We start from the raw sequence: 20,142 nt of genomic DNA, 5'->3' as shown, positions 1-20,142 counted from the left end.
CTTTCCTGCGGCGTGCACCCGGGGGGGGGTGTCATTTCGCCAGGGGGGGATCGCGCTGCACCCAGGGGGGGCGCATCGGCGATCCGCCCCGGGTGTCAGCTAGGGTCGGAACGCCACTGACCTGGGGCAATGGAGGGTTAAGTGACTTGCCCAGCGTCACAAGGAACTGTGCCTGAAGTGGGAATCAAACTCAGTTCCTCAGTTCCCCAGGACCAGAGTCCACCACCCTAACCACTAGGCCACTCCTCCACTTATCATTGTAAACTGCTTCAATTGCCTCTTTTGAGGCAAAGAGCAACCAAAACAATAAAGGGGATGGAACTGCTCTCATATGAAGAAAGACTGAAGAGGTTAGGGCTCTTCAGCTTGGAAAAGAGACGGCTGAGGGGGGATAAGACCCTGAGTGGCATGGAGCTAGTGGAGGTGAATCAATTTTTTACTCTTTCAAAAAGTACAAAGACCAGGGGACACTCAATGAAATTACATGGAAATACTTTTAAAACAAGTAGGAGGAAATATTTTTTCACTCCAAGAATAGTTAAGCTCTGGAACTCATTGCTGGAGGATGTGGTAATGGCAGTTAGTGTATCTGGATTTAAAAACGGTTTGGACAGGTGTGGCCTGAGAACGGAGATCCAAGATGGCGGATTGAACCAGTGAAGGGGTAGTAGTCCTTTTTCCTCTTTCCTGTGTCTCGAGAATTTGGCCATGCCGAAACGAAGGGGGAGGCAGGCAGCCATGGGGACCCCGAGCCAGCCTCCCATTCAGACGGCGGGTCCTATCGAGTCCTTTCTGCGGAGGTCTGGAGTGCCAATGTGGTCGGAAGGCTGCATGCAAGTAACGCCCAGGATGAGTGGAGATCCAGGGGCGACGCCTGTGCTGGATGTGACCTTGAGCCACGACCAAAGAGCTCCTCCCCCACAGCCCCGCAGCACTAGCTCTCCAATTTTGGCTGCACTCCCTCTGTGGTCTGGAATTGAAGCAGAGAAGGAAGGTTTGGGGCCTCAAGAACAACAATTGGAGAGTAAGGGAGTCAAAAAAGATTCTGATTCCCAACAGGCAGTGGAGAAATCTTCTGTAACTGTGGGTAATCAGCTGGTACAGGTGAAATATTATCAACTGATCAGGTACAAACTTTAGTTTTTCCTAGTTGAAGAGAAACCAGCTGAGGTTACACTCGAAAATTTATGGGCTTTAATTGCAAACCTGGGGAAGGCTATATGTCTGGAAATAGTAGATACTGGTATGAAACAGCTTTTTGAGAAAGAAGAGACTTAGGAGAAAGAAAAGACTCAAGATACTCAAATAACGATTATTAAGGATATAACATGTTTGAGAAGGAAAATTGAATCCATGGAGAATTCTTTGAGAGTCAACAATTTGAGATTTTTGAATTTTCCTAGGGCACTATCACTGACACCTAGGGAAATGTTACGACTATATTTAAAAGAAGTGTTTGGGGCTTTGGATGAAGCTATTCCCCCATTCTCCCAGGTATACTATTTACCAGGCAAGCCACTATCAGCTCAATTGAATGGTGATCAAGTTGACCAACCTTTGGATGTGTCAGCAATTTTGGCATCAACAGATATAGACTTAGTTTCCACATTTACTTTATTGGTTACAGTGGCATTGACCATAGATAAAACTTGGGTAATGAAGATGATCTTCAAGAATAAGGACAAGGAATTATGGGACATAAAATACGCATTTTCCCAGATGTAGCTAAAGATACGCAAAAAAGACGGCATTAATTTTTTTTGTTAAAATTGGGGGTACTTCAGATTGGGGCAACTTTCTATTTGCGCTATCCGTGTAAATGTGTAATACGTTACCAATCAGTAAAATATGTGGGGTTTTTTTGATCCATTGCATTTAACAAAATTTCTTGCAGCCAAAAGATTAATGCAGTAGATAATGTTAACGACTAACATTAGGAGTTATCATTAGAGCTGTTATATTATAACTGGTCATGTGATGTGGTGATATTGATTAGTTTTTAGTGTATATTGTATTGCAGTATTTCTATGTTGAATACATGAAGCTAATGTACTGCAAAGTGTCAATATTATATGGACACTTTGTTAAACACAGGTTCTTTTGTTAATTTTCAATTGTTACAATATTTTCCTCATTATATGTCCACTTTTCGTAAATCTTGGATTTCAAAATGGAGGACTTGAGAGTATATAATTTACTATTTTTGTTGCTTCTTTAATAATTATTTAATTATAATTATTAGAAATTGAAATTTATGTGGAAAAGTATACCTTTCTGTACAAGTGTTTACTTGAATTGAAAATTAAATGATAATAGAATGGCTGCTGATTAACGGGCTTAAGAACAGTTAGCTCCTGATACCATCTCGGAGCTCGCCCGTTGTTTGGCAGTGAATTGGCCCGATTTTGTTCGTACCGGCTTCCTTAGGTACTGCGGAGCCCTGTATTTCATTTTTTAACCAGTTTCGGAGCGTGTTATTCCAGGGAGCAACTAGCCGTCATCACTCATCGCCGGCATTATCAGTACCGGCTGACAGCCTGTTTGCTTTGCCAGTATAGTTGCAGGTGCTGGAGTACAAAGAGCGGTTTCCCCCTGTTCTTCTGAGGTGTTGCCATCGGGTCCATTCACGTCCTGGGCCCCGCCTACATTGTGAGCCGCTCAGCTGTGCGGCCTGGCGAGTTGTCTCCCGGTGTTGTCGACCTCCAGCTACTGAGGGCCTCCGTTGGCCTCTGGTGCCCCTTCCCCATGGATCTGGCGCGATGGCACACGTTGTCGGTGCTGTGGTCGCTGCTGTCTGGTGCTCTTGCTTTTCCAGCTCTGGAGGACGCTCGTTTGGGCCAACGACTGCGGACATCTTCTTGTTCCTCCAGGCTGCTGACTTCTTCTGCTCTCCGGGTCTCCTCCTGCCGTACTCCGTCTGAGCCTCTTTCCACCCAGCCTGCCACATGATCGCTTTAGTCTCCTGACCTGATCTCCACCTGTTGAGCAGCACATTTGGGACCACTTAGTTTTTGCATCTGAACACCATAGAGTGAATGGATCACTTCACCACTCATCACAGGGGCTGCTTTCCAATTCACCTCCACCCACTTATGGACCTCCTTGCCGAGAGCTCTTTCAGCTAACCAGAGCTGTCTCAGCAATGGGATACTACCTAGGTCCAGCCTATCTCGGACAGTCTTCTCTATGGTTTCAACGTATAACCTAAAGTCCTTCCTAATGACTTATCCATGGACCATTTTAGACTCTTAACCTTTCCCTTTTTTCTTTTTTTACCTGTTCCTTCTATCCTATTTAATTTGATTGTATTTGTATAACAACTGATCTGGCGTTAGCCTCATCAGTACATTGTAAGCCACTTTGTGCCTGCAAAACTGTGGGAAAAAGTGGGATATAAATGTGCTAAAATAAATAAATATTAAAAAAAAAACGGTTTGGACAGGTTCCTGGAGGAAAAGTCCATAGTCTGTTATTGAGATGGACGTGCGAGAAGCCACTGCTTGCTCTGGGATTGGTAGCATGGAATGGTGCTAGTAATTGGGTTTCTGCCAGGTACTTGTGACCTGGATTGGCCACTGTTGGAAGAAGGATACTGGACTGGATGGACCACTGGTCTGACCCAGTATGGCTATTCTTATGTTCTTAAGTAGGCAGTCTATAAAAATTCTAATAAATAAAGCAAAATTACTCAACTGTAGGGGTGAAAGGGAAATGGGACTTGATATAATGCCTTTCTGTGGTCTTTGCAACTACATTCAAAGCGGTTTAAATAGGATATACAGGTACTTATTTGTACCTGGGGCAATGGAGGGTTTAGTGACTTGCCCAGAGTCAGAAGGAGCTGCAGTGGGAATTGAACCCAGTTCCCCAGGATCAAAGCAGATGTTCTCCAAGGCCAGTAGGATGAATATTTTTACATGTGGAGTGACATCATTCCAACAGAGCCCACGTGGACTGTCCAGCTTCTCTCAAAGCTTTTGGAAGAGTTGCACTGCACCTGAACGCATTTTTGCATCTGCTGCTATGAAACGGGATCCTGTCAGTCTAATATATATAGCTGATTTAATTTAACTCCAAGGGAAGGCAGGCGGGTATGAAAGACTATTCATTCTGCTGTCCACAGAGAATACCTGCTACAGGTGACTACCTTTGCTTTCTCTGACGATAAGCAGGATATTATTCTTATGTTTTAAAAATACTAGAGTACAAAGTGCTAGTTTCCTCTACCAAGAGTTCTTACTATCAGAGGAAGGTGCTTGAGTCCTTGAATATGCCAAGGGATCTTTTTACTGTGGTTCATTCTTTAATGGATACTAAGAGAGTGTTGGATTTGTCAACTTGGTTTACACCTGATCTTTGTATCTTTTTTTGAATCTAAGTTTATGCATATCATGAGTACATTCTCTGTTGGTTTTCCTAATAAAGAGTCCTTTATTACTGCGTCTGAGGGATCGGCCAAATTAGCTCGTCTTAGTGAGGATGAGGTGAGATCCATCTTAAAATTGTGTAGGCCAATAATTTCTTCTTGTGACCAGATAGGTTGGTTTTACCTGCATTAACTCATATTGTGAATGCTTCTTTGACATCTGGCAATCTTCCTGTAGAGTTAAAGAAAGTGATTATTCACTTCATTTCGAAAGTCCTAAAGTGTTAGGTAATTTTCATCCTAAATCTGCTTTACCAATTTTACCAAAGAAAATTGAGGTCTGTATATTGTCAGCAGGACAATTATTCATCATGTATAAAGCATTTGGACCACTTTCATTGTGGCTTCTGCAAGACCCATAACACAGAGTCCTTGGTACTTGCAACCTTGGACAAAGTACACTGTGGTTTAGAAGGCCATGATGATTATTTTATAGCCTACCTTGATATTTCTGCAGCGTTTGACAAGCTAGATCATCAGATTTTGCTTTCTGGCTACATGCTTGTAGCCTTGCAGGAATGGTACCAAAGTCGTTTAGCTCCTTTTTGTTAGGTAGAAGGCAAAACGTTTGCATAGGTTGTTCAAATTGAGTCCCACAGGATCCTTGCTATTGGCAGTTCTTTTCGATATGTATTTGGTTCCACTGTGTAAACTGTTATGGAGTTTCTTACGGTATTTATGTGTATGATATCCAATTTATGATTCCAGTGGACTCATCAGTTTCAAATACGATTGCACGGTTGCAGGCTATTTTTGAGGACATCTTAGATTGGATGAAAGTGAACAAATTGTCATTGAATGTTTCTAAGACTGAGCTCGTTGGTAGCTAAAGAAGACTCCATTTCAGATATGCCTTTCAGAAATTATTGAAGTGTTATCTGTTGAAGTATGCCTTTGCAACGCATTGAGTTTCTTTGGCTGGACTGGATATATTATTGTGGTTTTTGTTTATTGTACTTATTGTTTGTTTAGTAGTGTATGTGAGTGGTATATTTGATATTTTTATTATGTATTTTATTATGTATGTGACTTTGTACCTCACCTTGGATAAAGCCGATTTTGGGCGTCCTCAACTGCTTTCCATCGTGGGGACGACCAAAGTTCACGGGGGTTCCAGGCCTTGACAGGGCTCCCACTGGACCACTAGGGTGTTTGCATTTGTGTGTGTGTGGGGGGGGGAGGGGGGTCCGGTGGACCCCTGGGACTTTCCCCATTGGGGGGAAATTAGGGCAGGAGGATAGGGATCCCACTCGACCACCAGGGTGTTTGTATTTATGGGGGTCCAGGAGCCCACCGGACCCCACGGACCTTACCCATTGGTGGGTCCACTGGATCCCCGGGCTGACAGTGACAGCTGGTATCCTGGGCAAGTGTTCAAAAGGTGTGCTTAATGCACAATTTTTGAATGCATGCATCAGCCCGCTTTGTTCCTTCATGATCGAAGCTAACTATTAGCTTCAATCATGAGGGAGTTTTAGTTTTGGGCACTGCTGTGGAAGTAAACTCTCTGTTCCAAGCAGTGCCGGAGTTTTGATCATTGGGGCACAAGTGCGGCTGTCCTGCCCCAGCACCTGATGTTGGTCCCACCAACGCAGTAGTGGTCGTTCCACTTTGGCCTGGGTCAGTTGAGAAACAAGTTATTAAAATAAGTATTATTTGGCCTCATGGGTGCTGAAAGTCTTTTACAGATAGGCAGACTGCTAAAAGGAGGACATTTCAAGGGGTTGGAGAAGTTTAGTAGGTTGCTTCAGTGGGGATGAAGAATCTGGGTGCAGTAATGTCCAGGGGGGGTTGAAGGAGTTTTGCTGACCAGTGGTCTTCAGCAGGAAGGAAGCCCAGAAGCAGTGCTGTCTGTGGATGGCAGTGAGCTTTGAGAAAGGAAGGTGTATTGGCCACAATTATGTCCAAAAGCCTATTTCTACTTATAAGACCTTTTTTTTTCTTAGATCTTGCATTTTGCCCAATATAGAATATTCTACTGTTATGAGCCACCACTCAATGCGTTCTGACATCCACCACATCAATCAAATATTCAAGGTCAAGCTAGAGTTCCCTTTTTTATAAACTATATGTGATAGTTTCTAAGTAGTAGAAAAAAGATGCAGACATCTCAAAGTGGTGTTTTTGTTGTAATTTCTTACATATTGATATTTTGTGCTTAAAAAGCAGACTGTAAATTGCAAATTTAGTCTACTAACGAACTGCAGTAGCAATTTAAAACTCTGAGAAAACAAAAAGGTATATTTTTCTGATTAAAAGTGGATAACATGTACAGCAAAATACTCGCAATGCTGAAACAAAGTGCTAGCTGGCCACAAGCCTGAAAATTTGGTTGCGCAAGTAAGTACATAACTGATTCATCAAGTCCCTATCCTGGCCCTCCAGCCAGTGCATCTCTACCACCACGTTATTATCCTCTTTCTTGGCATTTAATAAGCATTTAAAAAGAAAGTAATTGTCTTTGGCCTTCTCACTTGGTCCTCCTGTAGATGGCTTGCTCACACTCTTAGAAGTATCTGACCCTTTATTCCCTTCATTACCACCGCCTCCATAGCAAGGTAGCGTGCTTTTTGCTTGCTGGATGTTCAAGTTATCTTTGGCAGTTTCTGTACCGCTCTCATTTTTGGCAGGTGGGTCTTCTATCACGCTGCTCTCATCTGTTGCAAGTGGATCTTCAATGCTGCTGCTCTCATCCTTCTGGTCACCGGCTGAAGCTGGGTTGTCCTCGGAGCTTGATTTAAGAATCTCTGCCTCTACTTGGGCAGTGCTGGAGTCTTTCAGAGACTGTTTCTCAGCTTGCACTGGCTGCAGGAAGTCCTGTGGGGCCCGGGGAAGCTCTCGCAAGTGCCTCCCTCTTTCTCTTTTCTTCCTCCTTATGTGAATCCAGGAGTTCTCAATGGCTGTAAGAAACAAACTTTCCTCATCTTTTCCACAAGGAACACGCTTATGCTGGACCTGTTTTGGAGACAGGAGAGAAAAATAATTGCTTTATGATGTTCTAACTGTATAACTTTATTCAGAAAATGCCAAGCTGAAGAAGAGGAACCACATATAATTCTGCAGAATTTACACACATATAAATGTACATTTATAAGAACCAAAACAGTGAGAGTAATTTTATAATAAGGATCCTAGGTAGGCAAGTCAAACGGGTGCAAACTATTTCACCTGTTTTATAAACAAAACATATGTGCCTATTAGGGCTGTTCTGATTAACGTGTCATTAGTCACGATTAATTTTATAAAATTGTGCAGCACAGTATCCATAAAGTGTTTTTCTCCCTTCTCCCTCCTGCCTCCCCAATGCACAGCAGCAGCAATATTCATACGCTACCTGTGGCCTGCACCAGGGCTTTCACTCTGAACCATCCCATCCCTTCTGATGCAACTTCACGTTTTCATAGAGGTGGGACGCGTCAGAGGGAAAACCCCAGTGGAGACCTGATTTAAAGGTACAATGGGTTGGGGGAAAATTGAGAGAGCTGTTGAACTGCAGATGGGATGTGGAGGGGAGGGACAGAGAAGAATGGAGCGATATTGGACCTGGGAGTTAGAGGAAGGGCGAGAGAGATGCTGCACAACTAGAAGGAGGAAAGGAGAAAAGAGAAAGGGAGAAATGCTGGATTCAGAGCAAGGCAACAACAACCACCGACAAGAACGCCGGCGCACAGTAATGGAATTCAAACATGTGTGGGATAGACACAAAGGAATCCTGTTTAGAAGGAATGGTTCCGTGGAATCTTAGCAGAGATTGAGTGGCGACGCTGGTAATTGGAAACAAAACGGGAGCTGGGCAGACTTCTATGGTCTACGCCCTGATCGTGACTGAATAGATAAGGATGAGCTGGAGTGTAAATTTTAAGGGGCTTTGATGTTAGCTTCAGAACTTAGTACAAGAACAGTACTGGGCAGACTTCTATGGTTTGTGCCCTGAGAAAGGGAAGGACAAATCAAACTTGGGTATACATATAAAGTATCACATACCATATAAAATGAGTTTATCTTGTTGGGCAGACTGGATGGACAGTACAGGTCTTTATCTGCCGTCATTTACTCTGTTACTTGAGTTGGGTTTAAGTTTCGTTCTGACGGTAGCCTATGACTCCTTCAAGGTTAGGATCTCTTTAATTAAACTCGCACACAAACTACAATTGAGGAAACACTTTGAAGGATCTCCAGAGACAGCAGACAGCTCTATTATGAGGCTGAAGTCCACTTGGACTCCAAATACACCCATTGATCTAGCTATTCATATCTTTCAGAGGTTGATGTTGAAGGACTTATGAGATCTTGAAGATACCTTTGACAATAGATTTTGCTGGCAGAATTTGTCTCTACAAGAGTTGCAATCAAACAATCAGTGGATGTTTTGAAAGCAGACAAATGGGGGAGCCACCACGGTTCAACCTTTGGATAGAGATTTGACAGAAACTCATCGGCAACTTTTGGACACTCAAGCTTATTGCTCCTTATCCCAAGGGAATGGAATTAAGACAAACTTCAGAAGACAGTAGGAGGAGCCTTTCTAAATAACACGATTATTATGTATGGGATGGCTTTTTTGTATACACTCCATCCTACCATTCCAAGGATTTATTTTGTGCCAAACATTCATAAAGACACTCAGCAAACTCTGGGTCACCTGATAGTTTCAATGCGTAATTCTGTACATTAAGTATTGCCATACTGGGAAAGACCAAGGTCCATCGAGCCCAGCATCCTGTTTCCAACAGTGGCCAATCCAGGTCACAGATACCCGGCAAGATCCCAAAAATGTACAAACATTTTATACTGCTTATCTCAGAAATAGTGGATTGTCCCCAAGTCCATTTAATAACGGTCTATGGACTTTTCCTTTAGGAAGCCGTCCAAACCTTTTTAAAACTCTGCTAAGCTAACCGCCTTTACCACATTCTCTGGCAACGAATTCCAGAGTTTAATTACACGTTGAGTGAAGAAAAGGTTTCTCCGATACGTTTTAAATTTACTACATTGTAGCTTCATCGCATGCCCCCTAGTCCTAGTATTTTTGGAAAGCGTGAACAGACGCTTCACATCTACCCGTTCAACTCCACTCATTATTTCATAGACCTCTATCATATCTCCCCTCAGCCGCCTTTTCTCCAAGCTGAAGAAGCCCTAGCCTCTTTAGCCTTTCCTCATAGGGAAGTCGTCCTATCCCCTTTATCATTTTTGTCGCCCTTCTCTGTATCTTTTCTAATTCCACTATATCTTTTTTGAGATGCGGTGACCAGAATTGAACACAATATTTGAGGTGCGGTCACACCATGGAGTGCACTGAGCGAGTTCACTGATTATTTTTTGAAGCTGCAAGCCAAGTTAGTGCCATCTTTTCTGCAAGATACTACCTATTTTTTCAGGGAGATCCAAAATTTGCCATTGACAGCAGATTCCATATTTGTATAGTTGGACATTTTATCACTAACATTATTAGGAAAGGAATGGAAAACAAAAATGAGGATGTTATAATGCCTTTGTATCCATGGTGCAACCACACCTCGAATATGGTGTTCAATTCTGGTCACCGCATGTTAAAAAAGATATAGTGGAATTAGAAAAGGTACAGAGAAGGGCAACGAAAATGATAAAGGGGATGGGATGACTTACCTATGAGGAAAGACTAAAGCGGCTAGGGCTCTTCAGCATGGAGAAAAGACGGCTAAGGTGAGACATGATAGAGGTCTATAAAATAATGAGTGGTGTGGAACGGGCAGATGTGAATCGCTTGTTTACTCTTTCAAAAAATACTAGGATTAGGGGGCACACAATGAAGCTACAAAGTAGTAAATTTAAAACGAATCATAGAAAAGTTTTCTTCACTCAATGTGTAATTAAACTCTGGAATTCGTTGCCAGAGAATGTAGTAAAAGCAGTTAGTTTAGCAGGTTTTAAAAAAAGGTTTGGATGGCTTCCTAAAGGAAAAGTCCATAGACATTTTAAAATGAACTTGGGAACCCCCGCGGAGGTGACATTGGTTGCCTGGAGTGCATTTCAGTTGCTTACTACATGGGGGATGGGGTCTACCCTCCCAGGTCTATAGGAAGCATCCATTACTATTCTCAATGTGAGCCACTTGGAGATGGATATGCAGGAGGCATTATTTTACTGCAAAAACAACCCCTCTGTTACCTATATGTGACAACCCTGCATTTCCTCCTGGGCAAGGGGCAGGAATTTTTCATACATGGCATGGGCCAGTAAAGGGATAGTTTACTTAGCACATGTGATTGACAAAGAGGGACAACTTAAGCCCCTTTCTGAACTACGTGAGAAACTGGGGACGGGTGTGGGCCACCAATTTGCCTATTTGCAATTACAACATTATGTATCCTCCCTGTGCTGGACGGATTTAACAGAGGACGTTCAGGATGTGCTTACTGAAATGTATTCTCTGGGAGCTCAACAGTCAGTGCCTTTGAGATTTCACCACTAACAATTGAAGGACACATCATCAGAGTTGGATTATGTGCTCTTGGCTCGGGACTGGACAAAGGACTTAGGATGTGAGGTGACAGCTGATCAGTGTCAGATATCTATTCGACACTTGTACTCGATGAGGCTGTCGATCCCGCAGAGAGAGAGGATGTATAGGTTTCTATTACGCTTGTATATTGCACCGAGTAGAGCATCCAAAATAATTGAAACATGTGATGGGTCATGCCCTAAGTGCGGGGGCGCTCATGCGACACTGGGACATATGTTCTGGCTGTGTCCAACAGTTAGACAATTCTGGGTGGAGGTCTTACAGGCAATAGACTATCAATGGGGGTGCACACTGGTGAATGACCCTTTGTTAATGTTTTATAAGTATAGTTGCACTGCCACACCTCCTACAGGTTTCAAAGGGTATGCACAGATGGCCATTTATTTTGGGCTGGTCACCATCTTGAAAAGGTGGCTATCGGACCAGGGGCCCCAAATGTTATTTTGGAGATTGCAGATGATTTACCAAATGAGGTTGGACAGATGTGAGGTGAAATCATTGGACAGTGTGCCTGGCAATAGATTCCGTGACCAATGGGAACCTTTGTGGTTAACCCTACCAGCTAGGGGGAGAAGCTACATTTTGAACTTCTGATTCTGTCTGTCACTTACCATGTTATATTAACATTGATCAGTAGTCTGTAACTACATATTTGGGAACTTTGGGAAGGCAATTGGTGTTGGTTGACCAGAGAGGGAGGCATAAATAAGGGTATGAAGTTGGGGAGGGGGGATCAGATCAGGGGGATAGGCAGACGAGGGGGGTTAATAGACATACAGTTTGCATAAAATAACATTACTCTTGTGCATCTCTAGAAGTTAGTTTGGAATTAGTTGTAAAGTAAGTCAGCAATAACAGGTTAAATATTTGCGATGCATCGGGTGGGGGGGGGGGGTAGAGGTGGGGTCGGGTGGGTGGGGGGGAAGGGGAAAAATGTTGGACAATAACAGAAAGCGGGAAGACATAGTTGTATTTGTATTATATTTATGTTGCAGTGCTATGCCTGCTCTGTCTGTATTTTATGTCAATAAACAGATTTAAACATAAAATGGACTTGGGAAAATCCATTGCTTATTTCTAGGATAAGAAACATAAAATGTATTGCACTTTTTTGGGATCTTGCCAGGTACTTGTGACCTGGATTAGCCACTGTTGGAAACAGGATGCTGGGCTTGATGGACCTTCGGTCTGTCCCAGTATGGCAACACTTATGTACTTGGGATTCTGAATGGAATGTTGCTACTCTTTGGGGTTCTACATGGAATGTTGCTACTCTTTGGGTTTCTGCCAGGTACTTGTGACCTGGATTGGCCACTGTTGGAAACAGGATGCTGGGCTTGATGGACCTTCGGTCTGTCCCAGTATGGCAACACTTATGTAGAAAACATATTTAAGGGCTAAATTTGTCCAACGGGATCTGCTACTTACAAGTCTAATCTACAAGAGGAGAAGTTGGTATTTGTTCCCAATGCTCCCAAAGTGGTATCTTTGATTTTTTAAACATTTGCGTAGTTGCTTTCAGAGCACCCAGTTATAGCATACACTACAGGTCGGGCATTAGGAGAAATCCTTACATACAAGCGTATTGATTATGCATCATTACTTGACATTCAGCTGGGACATTTTAAATATGGAAATTGTCTGATTCCACCATAGAACGTTACAGTTGGTTTGTTCCTGGCAGCAACCAAAGTTTGTTTTTGAGATCAATCACCATGTGAGATTCACAGTGAATGTAATTAAATGCCCTTGTGAATTGCTACATATGGGCAGAACGATGAGACCTATCAAAATCAGACTGGCAGAACATAAATATCACATTTCTATGCAGATCACATCAGCACCTCTAGTGTCTCACTGGGTGAAGAAACAACTTTCGGTTGCTCACATTACTTGGAGAACTTTGGACAAGTTTTAGGGCGGGAGGGAGGGGATTCTGACAAACTACTTAATTATAAGAAGCAAAGATGGATTTACCTTTTGGACACTGTAGCTCCTAGGGGGTTGAATTGGTACTTAGACTGTCATAATTAAAAATGTTTAGCGCTTATATTTTCATTGGCTTTGTTGGGACCATTCTTGAGCAGCAGCCATTTTGAACGTCACAATACAGTTGGAATGAAAGTTAGGTATGATGGATAGTGTTAAGTTGTGGGTATTAGTTTCAATGTTTCTTTTTGCTGACTGTCTTTTTTTCAGAGGACCTGGCAAACCTGTATGTAGCACCATTTGAAACGACTTTTTTGAAAGAACATCCATTTAAAAATCATATAATTCTTTACAAACAATATATTCATTATCTGGAAGGGAAATGTAGAACAATTGCAATTGTTTCATGAATGGTTATACACTAGAAATCAAAATCTCCAGTTCAAAATGTCATATGAAATCAATTTCCTAGATGTTTTAGTTAGAAAATTTAGAAATACAATTGAAGCATCAATATATATATATATATATAAAAACATATTGCGATACTTATTTACATTACTCAGGTTTCCACAATAGAAATTTAAAGAAAAACCTTCTATTATGTCAATTTTTATGATTATACAGGTTATGTAGTAATTACGTGGATTTTGAAACGCAAGCAGTCACCCTGGCTTCAAGGTTCAAGACAAGAGAATACCTCGACAAATACATTTTAGAAGGGTACCACAGGGCCAGGAATACCGACAGGAATAATCTTTTAATACAAAAGAAAGATAAGGTTGTCCCTGACTTTATATGCACTCTTAGGTGTTCTCACTTGGCAAGAGAGATATGCAAAATAATTCACAAGCACTGGCATTTTGTCTAGCAAAAAAGGTGCCGGTACTCAAATACCAGGCCACCCTTCAGAGGTGGAGTGATCATTGAGGGACTCACCCCACAATAGCCAGGACCCCTGCAACCAGTCATAGAATCTATGACAAGGCAGAATCTGTATATAGAACCTGAGCTTTTTCATTAAAATACGAGAACCATGGGTCAAGTTTAGCAGACAGTAGAAAAGGTGCCGGTACTCAGTACCCCCAAGTACCCCCTCAAAAAAAGCCCTGACTGGCGTATATACTGGAAGGCCATGAAAGTTTTAAGAGCAAGAGACCAATTGTAGCTTATTCTAGAGATAAAAACTTTAGGGAATATTTAGTTCCCTCAGTCCTTCCTGAATTATCTCCATCTGCTGCTTCTGTTTGATAAAGGTCACGAAAAATGTGGATCATGCAGTGTCTGTGTCCATTTTATAGACATAAAGCAGTTTGTCAATCAAACCACAGGACTAATGTATTCACTACGACATACGTCAAATTGTAATAGTTCTTCCGTAGTTTATAGAATTATGTTCAAAAATGTATGTTGGCAAAACAAATCAGTTGATCAAAATTGAGCACCACAGTTGCCTGAGTTGCAATGCAGAATCTGCAGCCTTAGTTTTACATTGGAATGAAAGAGGACACACCATCAGTGACCTTATGTTTTTTGTATTTTGGATTATTCAATCAAGGTGAAGGGGTGGAGACAGAGATTTGGTGTTACTCAGAGAAGAACAGAAATGGATATATTTCTTTTAATACTGTAACACCGTCAGGTCTGAACACAGAAATAGACCATAAGCCTTTTTATGAATGTTTATTATTTTGATACATCACTATTAATGTTTTTAGCAGCTTTTTATGTATCCTTTTTGTTTTTAACATACTATATTCCATTTCAGTTTTAAGCGTATATTTATATATTTACATTTTTTCCATATACTTAAAAAAAAGATTACCATAAACACACACAGTTTTACTATCACAATTAACTCTTTTTTTTTTTGGGGGGGGGGTGGGGGGGTTAACTTACAAACATCATATATTTTCCTTAGTCATAATGATAAGTTTATGTTGGCATATTCATTTGCAGGCATTTTTTTTTCTTCTATAATCATGATTTTTATCACTCTTTTCACTTGTTTTATTTTTTCACTTTTTTAATCTTGTTTCTTTTCTATGCACTTTTCTTTTTTCACTTATCCATAGTCTCTATTCACTGTACCATGATTCATTTACAGGTTGTTCCCAACCATCACATTTTCTTTTTTCTCTCATGGTTCCCATTCACTGCACCATCATTTTCCTTCTCTTCTCGGAGCACTTTATTTTGTCTCTTGCTTTCTCTGTTTTGCTAGAAGGATATTGTTTCCTTTTCTACATACTTTTTTTTTTTTGCCACGTAGATACAGTTTCTTTTTAGACATACTTCAACAGGAGGCTTGAAACTGTGTCTCTAATACGAGGCTTGTTTATAATTCACAACAAGGCATTCCTGGTTTCATGTTGAGGCTTGGTACTTATGCCACTATTGGTGCTTTTTTTTGTACCACTTTTTCAATGTCAGCTCGTGTTATTTCCCTTTTTATAGCTGCTTCCCGACACGTACTACTCTATGCTTGTCTATAAACATGCCTTTTGCCTTGTCACATTGCCTATCAGCTCTTTGAGTAAGTTATGCTGGTTCTTTTCTCTGTCTCTCACCTGTTTTCCTATGTCATGTGTCCTTGTTTATACACTCTTGCTCCCTGCTGTTTTTAGTGCATTCAATTTTATACAGCTGTTAGCAAGTCATTTTATGTAGCACCTTTCTTCCCTTCACAGCGTTTCACTAAAGATAGTTTGCCACCTTTCTCACTTGTTTCCATAGTTATTTTTGCTAGTTACTAGCTGTCAAGTCCACTTTAACATATATTGTGTTGCTGCACCAGCAGTTTCACTGCTTTCACTTTCAGGAGTTTTTATTTTATGACCTGCTCCTCCTCCGTAGTTTCTGGTTCTCAGTTCACTTTTATATATTCTGTACTTTTTTTTGCTGGTAGCCTTCATTTTCACATGTTTCAGCTTAGCAGCCCTTAGATGGAATTTGACTTCACCGCACAGTTTTCTTCTGTCCCTCGTCTTTATTAAATTTCTTTCAGCTGACAGAATGCTGCACTTACCTTTTTGTTTATAAAAATGTCTATTTCACGGTTTTCACACCATTCCTTTTATCACAGCAGTATTCAGATCATAGCATATTTCCTACATTTGTTAGTAGTGTTATCTATTAGCAATTTTCTTCAGTCACCATGTTCAAACCATTCAGTGAATTTTATCCTTGCTCTTCAATAGATGCTGAATTATTGGATGTTTTACCCTTCCATTTGCAATTTGTCATCTGTGGCTGGTATGTTTTGTCCTCATTTTGTGGGAACGATTTCTCTAAATATATAATGTTTTAGTCTATAGGATCTAATTATTTATATATTATACTATTCTCCATTTTTATCTCTGTTTTACACTTAGTATTACATATTTTATATGCTCTGTGCTTTGGGAACTTAGGGGTTTAAATGAGAAATTCTACATTATTGATAGGCAGAATAAAAAAAAAAAAGAAAAAGCAAACTTTATCAACTAGTCAGGAAGAAAGAAAGAAGCGTTATAACTAGTTTCCATAGTGTACAACCCTTTTCCCATAGTTTTAAACAAACTTTTTCTAGACGTAGAAACTTAACAGCCAAAGAACTTTAAAAAGGATAGTAGCAAGGCTCAGATTTACTCCTAAAAGACAGTTATTTTTGGTTCTTTGGCTGCTGTAGAGGTAGTATGGCTACTGACCTAAATTATGTGTTAATTAAGGTGTGAGGAAGTAGAATATTTGCAAAGGTTACTGAGGGAAATCTGATTACCGAGTTAGCTTCAAAGGGTTTGTCTGAAGCAGTCCCCTTAGAATCAAAACTATACAGAGAAGAAAGGTCCCACTTAACTTTCTTTCTGAGAAGTTCTGAGAGAAGAGGACATTTACTACTACTACTACTATTTAGCATTTCTATAGTGCTACAAGGCGTACGCAGCGCTGCACAAACATAGAAGAAAGACAGTCCCTGCTCAAAGAGCTTACAATCTAATAGACAAAAAATAAAGTAAGCAAATCATTCTCTGGTAAGAGAATATTATTTTACTCTGTGCTTTGTTCATTTGTAACCATATCCTTTTCCCCCCTAGTTTTAAAACTTGAACTTTGTACCACAGTATTAACAGATAGCCTCTAACAGGCACAGTAGGACCTAGTTCAGTCTTCATTCCTACCCCTTCCCCAACTCTTCATTTATAGTCATTATTGTAATTTGTATAACAGAAGTGTTTTAATTAGCGTTTTAATAACATTTTCATTAGTTTTGATTAGTTTCTGGGAAGCAAACACTAAATAAATTACGTATTATACCATATAATTTTAAGGCTCTTTATATTCATCTAATATCCCTAGTACCTGAAGAAGTTTTAATTAAACAACTCTATAATACTAAGATGCACACAGCAGTCCAGCAGCAAGTGGGGTGCTATCTAGTTTTTTTCCACTGAGTGTCATGTGTATGATTATCTCCCAGTTGGTGAGAGGTTATATGTGTATGCTCAATGCAAAGAGCTCCTAGCTCTCAGAGAACGAGTTTCTCTCTTGAGACTAGAGTAGCAGACTTGAAGTTGCTAAGGGAGACAGAGAGGTACATAGAGGAAGCCTACAGGGACGTTGTACAGAAGTCCCACTTCCAGTCTGGCAGCCCCTGTGCTGCCTTGGAGGGAGGCCTCCTAAATGGAGAGCATTATTTATTTATTGTTTATTGTTTGCATTTGTATCCCACATTTTCCCACCTCTTTGCGGGCTCAGTGTGGCTTACAATAAGATAAAAATAATGAAAATACATTTGTTACAACTTGGTTATGGGTTATATTGTACAAGTTATGCGAGATAATCGAATTATCATTAGGAATATCACAATGGGACGTCAACATGAAACTCTGGTGAAGCTGGAAATAATCCTGTAGCCAGGACCAGCATTATCCTCTCGCACAGAGGATGTGTGTCCAGGAGCTTCTGCCCAGGAGGGAACGGTTAAGATGGCTGTTGTAGTTGATGAATCAATTATTAGGCATGTAGATAGCTGGGTGGCTGGTGGACGTGAGGATCAACTGGTGACCTGCCTGCCTGGTGCGAAGGTGGCGGATTTCACGCGTCACCTAGATAGGATTTTAGAAAATGCTGGGGAGAAGTCGGCTGTCTTGGTACATGTAGGTACCAGTGATGTAGTAAAAATATGGGAGGGAGGTTCTGGAAGTCAAATTTAGGCTCCTAGGTAGAAAGCTGAAATCTAGATCCTCCAGGACAGCATTTTCAGAAATGCTCCCCATTCCATGTGAAAGGGCATAAAGATAGGCAGAGTCTCAATATGTGGATGAGATTATGGTGCAGGGAGGAGGGGTTTAGGAACTGGACAAAATTCTGGGGAAGGGGGAGCCTATTCTGAAAGGATGGGCTCCACCTTAACCAGGTTGGGACCAGGGTGCTAGCATAGACATTTAAAAAGGAGATAGAGCAGCTTTTAAACTAGAAACTGGGGGAAGACCAACAGTCACTCAAAAGCACATGGTTCAGAATAAGGTATCTTTCAAAAATATCACCAAAACAGGGAAGATAGGGCATCCCAATAGCAAGGTTGCAATAGAGAACATAGTAGACCAGGTGTCTTTAAATAAAAAGCAGACATTTTCAAGATTGCACATTATCACTGTCAACTGCTGAACAAGATGTAAATAGTTACAACAAACAGTTTGAAATGTCTATATGTGAATACCAGAAACCTAAGAAATACAATGTCCAATGTCCAAGTGTTCGTCAGGGACGTCCTTCTTTTTTTCCATTATGGGTCAAGGACGTCCAAGTGTTAGGCACGCCCAAGTCCCACCTTCGCTACTCCTCCAACACACCCCCTTGAACTTTCGGCCATCTCTGCGACGGAGTGCAATTGTGGACGTCCAAAATCGGCTTTTGATTTATGTCGAAAGATGGACGTCCTTCTCTTTTGAAAATGAGCCCAACAGTGGAATTAGAAAAGGTACAGAGAAGGGCGATGAAAATGATAAAGAGAATGGAACGACTTCCCTATGAGGAAAGGCTGAAATGGCTACGGCTCTTCAGCTTGGAGAAAAGACAGCTGAGGGGAGATATGATAGAGACATATCAAATACTGAGTGAATGAAACAGGTAGACGTGAATCACTTGTTTATTCTTTCCAAAAATACTAGGATTAGGGGGGCACGCAAGGAAGCAACAAAGTAGTAAATTTAAAACGAATCAAAGAAAATATTTCTTCACTCAACATGTAATTAAACTCTGGAATTCATTGCCAGAGTGTGTGGTAAAAGCAATTAGCTTAGCGGGGTTTAAAAAAAGGTTTGGATAGCTTCCTAAAAGAAAAGTCCATAAGCCATTATTAAAATGAACTTGGGAAAATCCGCTGCTTATTTCTAGGATAAGAAGCATAAAATGTATTGTACTGTTTTGGGATCTTGCCAGGTACTTGTGATCTGGATTGGCCACTGTTGGAAACAGGATACTGAGCTTGATGGACCTTCCGTCTGTCCCAGTATGGCAACACTTATGTACTTAACATTTGGTATCAGGTGAGTTCCCACTCGGACAGCTGCTTATCCCAGGAATAAGAAGTGGATTTTCCCAAGTTCATCTTAATTATGGCTTATGGACTTTTCTTGTAGGAAGCTACCCAAACCTTTTGTTTAACCCTGCTAAGCTATTTTTACCACATTCTCTGGCAACGATTCCAGAGTTTAATTACACGTTGAGTGAAGAAATATTTTCTCCGGTTTGTTTTAAATTTACTACTTAGTAGCTTCATTGTGTGCCCCCTAGAACTTGTATTTTTGAAAAGAACAAGTGATTCAGGTCTATATTCGTTCCACTACACACAATATTTTATATAACTCTATCAAAACTCCCCTCTCTTTGTGGATGTGATCAAAATCCCAGATTGGTCTGCACCATGCTCCACAGGAAGGATGAACACAATGTTTAAATTACAATTTTAAAAATGTTAATAATTTTGTTAACCAGAAAACCAAAGATAATGAAAGATCAGAGAACAAATAAGATGTATCTGTTCAGAGCAGTGGCGTAGGAAGGGGGGGCGGGGGGGGGGGGGGGGGCGGGAGGGGCGGTCCGCCCCGGGTGCACGCGCTCGAGGGGGTGCTGGCCCCGCTGGTTCCCTGCTCTTTCTGCCCCGGAACAGGTTACTTCCTGTTCCGGGGCAGAGAGAGCAGGGAACCAGCGGGGCCGACGCAGCTCCGAGTGACGTGCACTCGGGGCGGATCGGCCCTCCCGCAGGTGAGAATGCGCTCTGGGGGGGGGGGGGGGTGCG

The 20,142-nt window shown here is 41.3% G+C and overlaps 1 protein-coding gene across 1 annotated transcript in view; it reads right to left on the bottom strand.

Annotated features, from left to right (window-relative positions):
- Nucleotides 1-6,365: 6,365 nt before the first annotated feature.
- Nucleotides 6,366-20,142, bottom strand: part of METTL16 (methyltransferase like 16) — a 137,785-nt gene continuing 124,008 nt past the window's right edge. The window contains exon 10 of the mRNA XM_030185901.1: nucleotides 6,366-7,381. Coding sequence (XP_030041761.1) covers nucleotides 6,731-7,381 — 651 coding nt within the window. The 3' untranslated portion in view covers nucleotides 6,366-6,730. The remainder of the gene's footprint in view (nucleotides 7,382-20,142) is intronic.

The sequence above is a fragment of the Microcaecilia unicolor genome, chromosome 13 (genome assembly GCF_901765095.1).
Source record: "Microcaecilia unicolor chromosome 13, aMicUni1.1, whole genome shotgun sequence".
NCBI classification, from domain to species: domain Eukaryota; kingdom Metazoa; phylum Chordata; class Amphibia; order Gymnophiona; family Siphonopidae; genus Microcaecilia; species Microcaecilia unicolor.
The sequence above is the reverse complement of the archived record's forward strand: the minus strand, read 5'-3'. Positions and strand labels throughout refer to the sequence as shown.